Source organism: Oncorhynchus keta, chromosome 13 (genome assembly GCF_023373465.1).
Source record: "Oncorhynchus keta strain PuntledgeMale-10-30-2019 chromosome 13, Oket_V2, whole genome shotgun sequence".
Lineage (NCBI taxonomy): Eukaryota > Metazoa > Chordata > Actinopteri > Salmoniformes > Salmonidae > Oncorhynchus > Oncorhynchus keta.
The window spans coordinates 50,920,270-50,932,922 of NC_068433.1; the positions used below are offsets into that span (position 1 = coordinate 50,920,270).

Here is a 12,653-nt window from a genome sequence, read left to right on the forward strand (position 1 = left end):
TCACCTGTTCTGCCTTGTTATTATTCTACCATGCTGGTAATTTATGAACATTTGAACATCTTGGCCATGTTCTGTTATAATCTCCACCTGGCACAGCCAGAAGAGGACTGGCCACCCCACATAGCCTGGTTCCTCTCTAGGTTTCTTCCTAGGTTTTGGCCTTTCTAGGGAGTTTTTCCTAGCCACCGTGCTTCTACACCTGCATTGCTTGCTGTTTGGGGTTTTAGGCTGGGTTTCTGTACAGCACTTTGAGATATCAGCTGATGTACGAAGGGCTATATAAATACATTTGATTTGATTTTGATTTGATTTACTACTCCCTAGGGTCATGAATGAGTCGTGGTTTAGTTACATATTTTGAGTAAAAATATATATTTCTCTCACACTTTAAAATGTTGTAATATAAAAGTATTTAGTGGAATATTTCAACTAAAATATCAACTAAACAGTATAATTTATAGGGAATAGCTGTCCCTCAATTTCATGTCACTTGTGTTACCCCATTATAGATGACCACTTTGAAAGAAATTCAACATCTTTGCCAACTTCTTCCAGGGTCAAAGGTTCATTGGAGGCAGGGCTGTTTTGAAAAGAACATGGTGGGTCTGCACTCTTTATGTTAGCAATTTGAAGATTAATTTGGTAATTTCATGTTAACCTTAAAGACATGCTCCGGAACTTTGCTCCGGAACTTTGGCAACTAGTAAAATTATTATTTTTTGCCTCCCGCTTTGCCAATGTGTAGTTCATACATGCATAATCTAGGAGCAGAATTCTCACCTTGATTAGCCACAAAATCTCTAGTTTGAAAGCGACTTTTTCTGGAAGCTGTGCAACAACATTTCCCCTCATGCAATTCGAGTTTCAGACAATGAGCATCAGCCCCACACCATTTGAGTGACATCTAGGAAGATGCACACAGCAGAGCAAGAGAGCAATTACACATCGGGGACCGCTTTTGGCTAATGAGTACTACTTCAGAACTATTACAAAATAAGTACCGGAGTGTTACACAGTTTATAGTAAAAGGAAAAGAAAGTTGATTACAATAATTTACAAACACAGCTGTAGCTCGGCCACCTTCCACCGCAGATGTGGAAGGCCAACATAGGTGGATGCCGTATATTGAGACGCAGCCCATGCAATAAAACAGATATGTCTTAAATTGACAGATTTTGATGGGGATTTTTTTATTATTACTTAAATTGATGTACAGGTGTGTCAATAGACACGGTTACGTGATTTATTTACACTTTAAGTGTGGTTTGAGCTACTGTGACCGACAGCTATGCCATCTTGCCTGCAAATTGGTCACTGGTGTTGTAAAAAAAAGTATATTGTTTAAAGTTACCACCATCGAGGAGAAACATTACTGTGTAGCCGTATTCAGTGATCGGGCCAAGGCTTTCGACTCTGTCAATCACCACATCCTCATCGGCAGACTCGACAGCCTTGGTTTCTCAAATGATTGCCTCGCCTGGTTCACCAACTACTTCTCTGATAGAGTTCAGTGTGTCAAATCGGAGAGTCTGCTGTCCGGATCTCTGGCAGTCTTTATGGGGGTGCCACAGGGTTCAATTCTTGGACTGACTCTCTTCTCTGTATACATCAATGAGGTCGCTCTTCCTGCTGGTGAGTCTCCGATCCACCTCTACGCAGACGACACCATTCTGTATACTTCTGGCCCTTCATTGGACACTGTGTTAACAACCCTCCAGGCAAGCTTCAATGCCATACAACTCTCCTTCCGTAGCCTCCAATTGCTCTTAAATACAAGTAAAACTAAATGCATGCTCTTCAACCGATCGCTACCTGCACCTACCCGCCTGTCCAACATCACTACTCTGGACGGCTCTGACTTAGAATACGTGGACAACTACAAATACTTACGTGTCTGGTTAGACTGTAAACTCTCCTTCCAGACCCATATCAAACATCTCCAATCCAAAGTTAAATCTAGAATTGGCTTCCTATTTCGCAACAAAGCATCCTTCACTCATGCTGCCAAACATACCCTTGTAAAACTGACCATCCTACCAATCCTCAACTTTGGCGATGTAATTTACAAAATATCCTCCAATACCCTACTCAACAAATTGGATGCAGTCTATCACAGTGCAATCCGTTTTGTCACCAAAGCCCCATATACTACCCACCATTGCGACCTGTACGCTCTCGTTGGCTGGCCCTCGCTTCATACTCGTCGCCAAACCCACTGGCTCCATGTCATCTACAAGACCCTGCTAGGTAAAGTCCCCCCTTATCTCAGCTCGCTGGTCACCATAGCATCTCCCACCTGTAGCACATGCTCTAGCAGGTATATCTCTCTAGTCACCCCCAAAACCAATTCTTTCTTTGGCCGCCTCTCCTTCCAGTTCTCTGCTGCCAATGACTGGAACGAACTACAAAAATCTCTGAAACTGGAAACACATCTCCCTCACTAGCTTTTAAGCACCAACTGTCAGAGCAGCTCACAGATGACTGCACCTGTACATAGCCCACCTATAATTTAGCCCGAACAACTACCTCTTTCCCTATTGTATTTAATTAATTAATTTTGCTCCTTTGCACCCCATTATTTTTATTTCTACTTTGCACATTCTTCCATTGCAAATCTACCATTCCAGTGTTTTACTTGCTATATTGTATTTACTTTGCCACCATGGCCTTTTTTGCCTTTACCTCCCTTATCTCACCTCATTTGCTCACATCGTACATAGACTTGTTAATACTGTATTATTGACTGTATGTTTGTTTTACTCCATGTGTAACTCTGTGTCGTTGTATGTGTCGAACTGCTTTGCTTTATCTTGGCCAGGTCGCAATCGCAAATGAGAACTTGTTCTCAACTTGCCTACCTGGTTAAATAAAGGTGAAATTAATTAATTAAAAAAGTAAAATACTAATCAAAACATTTTCTTAATATTATCATTAACCTAGTCTTCAATTACATATGCAAATTAAATAGTCAAATTACATGGAAAGCATGAATTGTCATTCAAATATATGTAACACCAGTGACAAAAAGGGAAGAAGGGATATTTTGGGGAATGTAGTAACAAATTAAAATGCATTAAGCTGTCATTTATGGTGATTTACAATGGTAAGGGGTGTTAACTATTATCTAAGTTCTGGTTAAAAAATATATTTTAAATTGCTGGTCAAAAAGCCAAGATTTACATAGAATGACCCCCACTGAGTGGCTCACTGTTGCCATATAAAGACAGGACAACAAAACCATTGTGAGATACTGGCCCCTAAAGACAAGCATGGCCCTGACATACAGGAACCCATCTACGCAGACAGAGCAAGCGTGTCAATAAACAAAACAAGTGAGTCTCGTCCCCTTAGCCAGATACACAACAGCACACAGACACATTCACAGGAGTCTTACTCAACTTATTTTATTTACAGGAGCCACAAATGCAAATGCATTTGTTTATTTTCCCATATCATTTCAGACACCGGTAATACACGATTCTCTTTGCCTTTTTCACATGAAGAGTGGATTAACCAGAGACATGGAAGCCATTCTCAATCTAAAGGCCAGACGCTTAGATGACGAATCATCATTGATTTTTCATTCTAAATCCCTTAGAAAAAGATAAATAAATTAGAACATTCTCTGATTTTCTCCCCTCTTTCAGAATGTTGGTTGAACTAAATGCTGGATACACTTGCAGTAGAGAATTGTGGAAAAGACAAGGGTGAGGACAGAGTATGGGAAAAGCAATGAAACACCACCTACCAGAATATGTAGGTACTGTGCTAGCAAGAAAGAGATCAAACAAAATGGCATAACAAAAATATTTTTACTACAACATAACATTTACAGAAAATAAGTACAGAAGCAACAAGTCTGTGTGGATCTCAGCAATGAAGTGACAATGATAGTATTTCATGCCTCGTTGTTTCATGTCAGAATTGGGTGTACCCCCCACCCCCCCCCCATTAACACCCCGAAAGTGATACTTCTCAGTATCAATACGGATCTAATTTGTTAGAACAGTCATGTTCTGAGCTTGATTAAGTACATGCTTTTAATGAAGTATCATAAGAGAAAAAATTCAATTAAAATAACATGAAAAGAAAATGAAAAGAACACCTTTCTCCCCAGAAGGAAGTCATAACCGACACGCTCACCTCCCTAATCTGAGCTTCTGCCAAGGGCTTGCAAACACAGGACTTCCGAACCCACAACTTCAACTGTCTGAGGGAAACAAAGGTTACTCTAAATTCAACAAGGGGCTAGGCGGCATAACCCTAGGCTGTGTCACTAACTCCCTCCGTTTATTGACCTTTGACTAAACTGACCCATTGTATGACTGTATGACCGAGACTTATCGTCCGCCCCCCCCCCCGGATAAACAGAAAACTGTGGTTGAGCATCAGCCTCTGTCCATGCATTCGAGCAGTGAGCCGGAACAAAGACAAAACACATTGCTATGTGCCATAAAATTACCAGAGGGCTGCAGTAGTTTTGTTTTCTCTTAAATATATTCTTTACAGTTTTTTTGCTTGCTTTTATCTTGTTTTTTGTTTTTGTCTAAGACTGTCCTTTAAATGCAAATAAAGGAGACCATCTTGGTTGTGTTAACATCCAGTGCCCGTCTGCTTTCTTCTATACCTCAATGCTGTTTCCCGCATAAAGCCTGGTCCATGTCCGAGCTGCAAGGTGCACAGAGAGGGGGTTCATTAACTACAGGTATTAGCAAGACATTCCTTCAAGAAGAATGCTATCTCTGAATTGATTTGACCTGCAGTGACACTTTAGGAGGCTAAAGTGAAGAGCACTACAAGAGCAGTAAGTAATTGGTTCCTTCTCACACACACTGCCTCTGTTTAAAACCAGGCTTTGTTCACATTCAGCGATAGGTACTCTTGATCAGAGGATGCAAAATAATTTACGTGCCAAGGGGTGAGAATTTAAACTGGGTTCACTTTAAACACGAACATGACACGTGCGTGCGCTGTCTCACCTGTCTCAATGGCTTGGGCTTCGTTTGATTTCCACTGCTCTGCAACATCGTTTGCAAGTGGGTCATCAGGGTTAGGAGCGCTTAATAATGCTTGGATTGATAGCAGTACTGTGCGGATCTGCAAAGCTGGGGACCACTTATCTGTGAGAGACAAAGAAAATGGTGGAGGAAGGAGTCATACTTTGAGTCAGGACATGACTGTGACCAATGATAACTGAATCTGGACAACTCACCTTTCAAGATGTCTAGGCATATCCTACCCAGCTTGTCCACATTGGGGTGGTAGATTTTGGTCATGAATCGCACTTTGGGAGCTGCCATGGGATATTCTTCTGGCAGAAACAGTTCAAGTTTAAAGGTGCCTCCTTCGAAAGGGGAGTCCTGGGGCCCTGAAATCACCACATGGAAGTAGCGTGCATTCGCCTCATCAGGCTCTGCCTTTATTCCAGGAACGGGTTCGGCCAGCAAACGCTGAGTCTCCTGAACACAGACAGAGATACAGATCGAGACATGCAGGTAGATAGACAAACACATGCAAACAGAAACGTGTCATGTTCGAAGTGAACCCAGTTTAAATTGTCTCAAGCAGAATGCGCTACAGATGTAGCGAGACAGATAAGCACCAACAACCAGATGTCAGGTCAGGGTCAATAGTGACTAAGGTTTTGGACAACTATGTTTTGGTGCAAGGACAGCCATCCATACATTCAAGATCAGGTTTGACATTCTGTTTCTGAACTTTTTAGGGCCAATGAACAATCACTCTGATACATTCTATCGCAGTTAAATAAAAGGTTAAACAAACAAAATATATAATAATAATTACATGCCTGGAGGTGGACTAGCTGCAAAGTCTTTTTTTGTGAATTATGTCTGAGGCCTAGTGAGAACCAACATGTAACATCTTCATGGTATGACTGTCATTCTGATGGAAATAAATGTATTATCTATAACTTTCAAATATAACTCACTGATAGGCCCATGTACACCATAACACCACTGTAAATGTTTGTCTTCTCAGTTGTTTTATTCAACAACTAGGCAAGTCAGTAAGTTAGGCCAGTTGAGTAGGCTGATAAATTGAATGTTTCTGTCAAACATTTGTTTTTGCAGCCACCTAGTTAGTATATGTATGACAAACTATTGTCCCATGTCTCTTCATTTCTGATACAGAACTCCTGCAAGACCAACAAGATATCCTGATCCTGCTCATTGGGCCTAGACAGTTTGAGAGAAATACCTGCACTGCCACTGGCTTCTATACCACAGCCAAGTTAGCTTTGCTACCCAAAGCACTTTCATACACAGTAAACCAAGCAAGTAAATGTGAGTTTATAATACATACTCTGGAGTCTAGTACTATAGCAAGTTCCATCAATATCTAACTAGCTAAATGTGCTAGCTGTATGTACGTTGCTAACGAGGGTCATTGTTCAGATCGCTATCTTGAGACCATAGCAAGGTTACTTCAATAGATGTACATTAAGAAAAGTATTACTTTCAACACATAGGCAATTAAGTAGACTTGGGCCATACTCAGCAGGAAGGTTAATACATTTGACCAAACATTCATCTGACTTGGGGCTGAGCCTGAGACATACGGTACCTAGCTAACGGAAGTAACGTTAGCTAGCAAATACATGGCAATGCACGTGCCTAGTCGTATTTTTCTTCGCAACTCAAAGGGGACCGAACTACGGCTTGTGAACTATTTATTGCATGTGGTTTTTGGAATTACCTTTATAATCCTGCGGGGTAGTCCTGCCATCTTGTTTTACTGTATACAGTATTTTTGTATGTTCACTCCGTCGCCGAAAAAAACACGCTTTCCGGTGAATGATGTTGGCCTCTGACGGGATTGTGAATGCTGGGAAATGTATTTTGGTCAACGACCAGCGTGAACATATTTCAATTAAACGAACTTCATGTTCCAGGAATGGGTGCTTTCAAAATCTTAGAGAAAAGACTAGAAATATGAACGTACTCTTTATTGTAATTTCTTTGAATCCCAAAAATTTAAAATACATGGACTGAATTGAAATGATCGTAATAATGGTCAGTCACAATCAATGTAATATTGTTCTGCACAGTAGGAGCCAGAGTTTGAGTCCCAGTTGCAGCTTTTTCTTTCTCCCGCTACGCCGCTGTTGCAGTGTTCTCCTTCTTCCTCCACAATAACATGCAGATACCTTAACAATGTCCCAAAATTTTATGAAATAAAAGGTATTCAGCAAATAGGGAAAATATATATTTCACTGACAGTTTTGGTAATCTGCTTCAAAACATAAGTGCGTAACTACAGATGTGTTAATTTTATTTTATTTTACAGCACAAATAATTGCACACAAAAACAGTTTGGGATTTGGGGGTTGAGCCAAGCTAATAATTCTGTAAGGTATAAATGATTCTGAAGGTAAGAAACTCCTTAACAACTATCTGTCTTTTGGGGGATCTCGTTTTCTGCGTCGTGTATGGTACCTAAGAAAAAAAAGGAACAAAAGTTAAAATGTTCAATATACAGTGGATTCGGAAAGTATTCAGACCGTTTGACTTTTTCCACATTTTGTTACAGCCTTATTCTGAAATGAATTCAATTGTAATCTCTCAATCTACACACAATACCCCATAATGACAACGCGAAAACAGGTTTTTAGAAATCTTTGCAAATGTAATTAAAAATAAAAACCAGAACAATCACATTTAGTATTCAGACCCTTTACTCAATACTTTGTTGAAGCACCTTTGGCAGCGATTATATCCTCGAGTCTACTTAGGTATGACGCTACAAGCTTGGCACACATATTTGGGGAGTTTCTCCCATTCTTCTCTGCAGATCCTCTCAAGCTCTATCAGGTTGGATAGGGAGCGTCGCTGCACAGCGATGTTCAGGTCTCTCCAGAGATGTTTGGTCGGGTCCAAGTCCGGGGTCTGTCTGGGCCACTCAAGTACATTCAGAGACTTGTCCCGATGCCACTCCTGCATGGTCATAGCTGTGTGCTTAGAGTCGTTGTCCTGTTGGAAGGTGAACCTTCGCCCCCAGTCTGAGGTCCCGAGTGCTCTGGAGCAGGTTTTCATCAAGGATCTCTCTGTACTTTGCTCCGTTCATCTTTCCCTCAAACCTGACTAGTCTCCCAGTCCCTGCCACTGAAAAACATCAACACAGTATGAACCTGCCACCACCATGCTTCACCGTAGGCATGGTGCCAGGTTTCCTCCAGACGTGACGCTTGCCATTTAGGCCAAATAGTTCAATCTTGGTTTCATCAGACCAGAGAATCTTGTTTATCATGGCCTGAGAGTCCTTTAAGTGCCTTTTGGCAAATTCCAAGCGGACTGTCATGTGCCTTTTACTGAGTGGCTTCCGTCTGGCCACTACCATAAAGCCCTGATTGGTGGAGTACTGCAATGATAGTTGTCCTTCTGGAAGGTTCTCCTTTCTCCACATAGGAACTCTAGAGCTCTGGCAGAGTGACCATTGGGTCCTTGGTCACCTCCCTGACTAAGGCCGCCTCCCCCGATTGCTCAGTTTGGCCGAGCGGCCAGCTCTAGGAAGAGTCTTGGTGGTTCCAAACTTATTCAATTTAAGAATTATGGAGGCCACTGTGTTCTTGGGGACGTTCAATGCTGCATAAATGTTTAAGTATCCTTCCCCAGATCTGTGCCTTGACACAATCCTGTCTCGAAGCTCTACGGACAAATCCTTCGACCCCATGGCTTGGATTTTGCTGACATGCACTGTCAACTGTGGGACCTTATATAGACAGGTGTGTTCCTTTCCAAATCATGTCCAATCAATTGAATTTACCCCAGGTGGACTCCAATCAAGCAGTAGAAACATCTCAAGGATGATCAAGGGAAACAGAATGCACCGGAGCTCAATTTTGAGTGCCATAGGTTCTTATTTACATAAGGTTTATGTTTTTTAATTTTAATAAAAATTTGCAAACATTTCTAAAAACCTGTTTTCACTTTGTCATTATGGGGTATTGTGTGAATATGGATAAAAATGTATTTATTTCTCAATTTTAGAATAAGGCTGTAATGTAACAAAATGTGGAAAAGGGGAAGGGGTCTGAATACTTTGCGAATGCACTCTATAGGTGATTTTAAAAAGGACTGAGTGAGGATTTTACCCATCTTCATGCCAGTTTCTCACTCAATACATTAGCATTACATGAATTTACAAATGAGCAACTTAAGGTACATTTTGGATACTTAAAAAGACCCAATGCAAACGTTATCTCAATATCAAATCATTTCTGGGTAACAATTATGTACCCTACTGGGATTATTTAAAATCAAAATGGTCAAAAACAAACAAAAATAGTTTCTTTGCAAGAGCAACTTCTCAAGCAAGAATTTTGCTAGAACTGTCGGAGTGGGGAGGGGAAATCCAAAGCCTCGTTATTGGCAGAGACGTTTGGAACTCTTTCATATTGGTCTATTAACTAATTTACTACCTGGTGATGTCACCAAGCAGGCCAAAACAGGCTGAAATTTCAGACGGCCTTTTTAAACAGCATTATCATTTTCACAGCATTCTTCCAACATCAGTATGTAAATATATATATAAAACTCAAGAAATTACATTTTTGACTGCACTGGGCCTTTAATACTAAGGATGTGCCATGTGAGTTCAGTACCAATATTTAATATGGAATGGGTGTGACATCTATTGCCCTGCTTTGAGCAATCATCAACAATTTTCTCCTTCTGAGTATCTCTTCATAATTTACATAGTCTGTACTATCACTAAAGTGATTCAATCATAGAAGGTGTACTTACTGTCCCACAGGGTACCAGCGGTGCTTGGTGGTGTGAAACATTTTGCTGAGCTCCTCGATGGTGGGGCCCTGTTTGTTCTGCAGCACCTCCCTTCCGAGGTGGGCCTTCAACACCTGGTCATGTGTCTCTGCCGGATTGGTCAGGGGGTCTGGCCGTAGAATAGGCTACAGTGTCACAAATACATACGAAAGCCATAACAATCAAAGACCATTTATGCTGTTTTTCAACCTAAATCGCAGGGCTTATTTTGCCGTTTAATAGCCAGCATGTTGAGAAAAGGGGCATATTGCTGGCAGGTAAAACTCAGCCTCCCACAGACATCATGATTTCACAGATCAATCTGCAGGGCGTATTGTGTTTGCAAATGCAGTATTTACAGTATTTAAAGGTTTCCTTTTCCTCATCATCTCTGTTAACGTCAGTATCGGCAAATCCAAGTTCTAATTTCTTACCTGGGTAAATTCATAAGGAACATCCTCAGAGGGATGGTAGCACACTATGGTCTTCCCATCAGATGTCACACCAATTTCCACCTTACTGCAATGAAGGTGACAAGAAATGAACAAAGTCATCGCAATACACACAGTTACAAAATGATGATTTACTATTAAAAAAAAGGCTATGTAGCAAGCCATCTAACGTTACTTACCAATCATCATCAATGGAAGGTCCACGGATAGTTGACTTGTGAAGGACAGGCACAACGCCTGTTGTGGATATATTGGTTTACATAAATCAAAAGGTACTGTATGATGTGATTAATAACTGCCAAGCTACAGTCACAAGATTGCTAGCCAGCTGGGTTCTCTGCCCCAGAAATGCTTGCTAATATATGTGCGCTAACATTAACTAGATAGTTAGCTGACAAAATCCTTTCAGCACTTGAGATTGTGTTCACAAAACGCGTTCCTTAATCTTGCACGTTTTACAATAGACAGTACTCACCTGTGCAGTGTTTCAGTAGATTAACAGTTGAAAACCGTGTAAATAAAGAACTCAACCTATTTAAATGACCTGTAGTAGCCATGCTCATCAAAAATGTTGTATTTGTGTTACATGGAAATATTTCCGTGTATGTACTACAAGGAAATAATTCCGTGTTCATACGTGAACCATACACGTTTGTTCCGCTGTACAAACCTTTATGAACAAATCCTTTTTCTTTAGTAAAGCCAAAGTAAAAATACAAAAACAAAAGAACTGGGACAGTTTAACTGTCAAATGTATTTGGGGAAAAAGTATTTTTCACATTTGTATAAATACATTATGACATCATAAATATAATTTTAGAATTGGAATAGAGTAAACTGAGAAATAATGGTATTTGAACATTTTGCTAATTCATTAACATGAAACTCAAGTTACAGCATTGCTCTTAACCTCCATATAATGGCAACTGAACATCGAAAGGGTTACCGATGTGACCTCATACTGGAACCCTCTCAGTACTCCACAGTTCCACCACCAACGGAGGAGGGGAAGGCAAAGGTATCAGTGAAACTTCAGCCAGAGGTTTTTAACCCATTCATCCTGTCTCCTCTGCCAGAACAGACGATCCGTGATGTTCTTGTTGACTGGGTGAGAAACAAACCGCTCCTTTCACCCACTGCAGCCAGAGGAATGGTCATCACTGGCATAACCCATGAGGTTGCATACTGTTACAGACTGGAAACATTTACAGAGCACAGGTCTGTGTGCTTAAGATTTGAACCGCAATGCAAAACTTCCAAAGCACCAGTGTCTCCAAAACCAGCAGGGGAAGTACAGGAGCCACAACCCTGGAAGGTGTCTGTGACCCCGGCCAAGATGTTCCACAACCAGGTGTTAAATTACAGGCTGAATCACACAGACCAAGTGACCGGGTGCTCTTACTGTCAGGAGCATAAGTGGGTTATGTGCAAGGCCTGCTGTGCCTCTACTAGGGTGCGCTGCCCTGTGTGCCATGGGCGAGGCAGGGGCACCAAAAAGCCCTGCAGGGAGTGCAAGGGTGAGAAGATGGTGCCCTGCATGTCCTGCATGTCCCTGGGCCGGGTTTGCTGTGAGATGTGCGTGGGAAATGGTCAGCTGTGCTACTTCAAAGAGCTGCGGGTGGACTACCGCTGTCATCTCGACAGGTACCTGCTAGGTGTCCCAGGCGGTATCCCAGAGGATAGGATTTCCCATGCCATAGGGGAGATCCTCCACAATGGCTTGGGCCAAAAGGTGTGTCCCATTAGCACCTTCTCTGTGGAAGAGGTCAACGCAGCCTCACAAAGGATGGTGCGGTCGTCCCACTCCAGCTGGCCCCAGTGCCGCATCATTCAACAGAGACATCTGCTGAGGGCAGTGCCAGTGACTCGAGTCCAGTATCGCTGGAGGGATACTTCTGGGAGTGTGTTTATTTTTGGAGTAGACCACTCCATCTACTGGCCAGACTACCCAGAGAGGAGGATCCGTCTCTGTTGCCCCTGGTTATAGAACTGGTAATGCTCAATTCCCAGATAAAAGCTTCCTCAAACACATGCATATGATAAAAAAGATTGTTGTCCTTTCCTTTTCTTTATTTTTAATATTTTCTACATTGTAGAATAATAGTGAAGACATCAAAATGATTAAATAAAACATATGGAATCATGTAGTAACCAAAAAAAGTGTTAAACAAATCAATATGTTTTATATTTCAGATTCTTCAAAGTAGCCACCTGTTGCTTTGACAGCTTTGCACACTCTTGGCATTCTCTCAACCAGCTTCACCTGGAATACTTTTCAACAATCTTGAAGGTGTTCCCACATGCTGAGCACTTGTTGGCTGCTTTTCCTTCACTCTGCAGTCCAACTCATCCCAAACCATCTAAAACTGGATCGAGGTCAGGCGATTGTGGAGGCCAGGTCATCTGATGCAGCACTTCA

General features: G+C 41.5%; 3 protein-coding genes across 3 annotated transcripts; 1 reads left to right on the forward strand and 2 right to left on the reverse strand.

The window, feature by feature from the left end:
* Positions 1-3,388: 3,388 nt before the first annotated feature.
* LOC118392524 (ubiquitin-conjugating enzyme E2 N-like) lies at positions 3,389-6,868 on the reverse strand. Its single transcript, XM_052460640.1, has 4 exons — positions 6,718-6,868; positions 5,213-5,459; positions 4,980-5,120; positions 3,389-4,668 (listed from the first exon to the last, which is right to left on the reverse strand). The coding sequence occupies exons 1-4, from the start codon at positions 6,745-6,747 to the stop codon at positions 4,622-4,624; spliced, it is 465 nt and encodes a 154-aa protein (XP_052316600.1). The 5' UTR covers positions 6,748-6,868; the 3' UTR covers positions 3,389-4,621.
* Positions 6,869-6,952: 84 nt separating this feature from the next.
* Positions 6,953-10,864, reverse strand: LOC118392525 (39S ribosomal protein L42, mitochondrial-like). The gene is made up of 5 exons (XM_052460641.1): positions 10,710-10,864; positions 10,414-10,471; positions 10,217-10,301; positions 9,765-9,928; positions 6,953-7,457 (listed from the first exon to the last, which is right to left on the reverse strand). Exons 1-5 carry the CDS (start codon positions 10,795-10,797, stop codon positions 7,412-7,414), a joined length of 441 nt encoding a protein of 146 aa, XP_052316601.1. The 5' UTR covers positions 10,798-10,864; the 3' UTR covers positions 6,953-7,411.
* A 289-nt stretch (positions 10,865-11,153) lies between these two features.
* LOC127906873 (protein SSUH2 homolog) lies at positions 11,154-12,221 on the forward strand. Its single transcript, XM_052460689.1, has one exon. It carries the CDS (start codon positions 11,154-11,156, stop codon positions 12,219-12,221), a length of 1,068 nt encoding a protein of 355 aa, XP_052316649.1.
* The last annotated feature ends 432 nt before the right edge of the window (positions 12,222-12,653 follow it).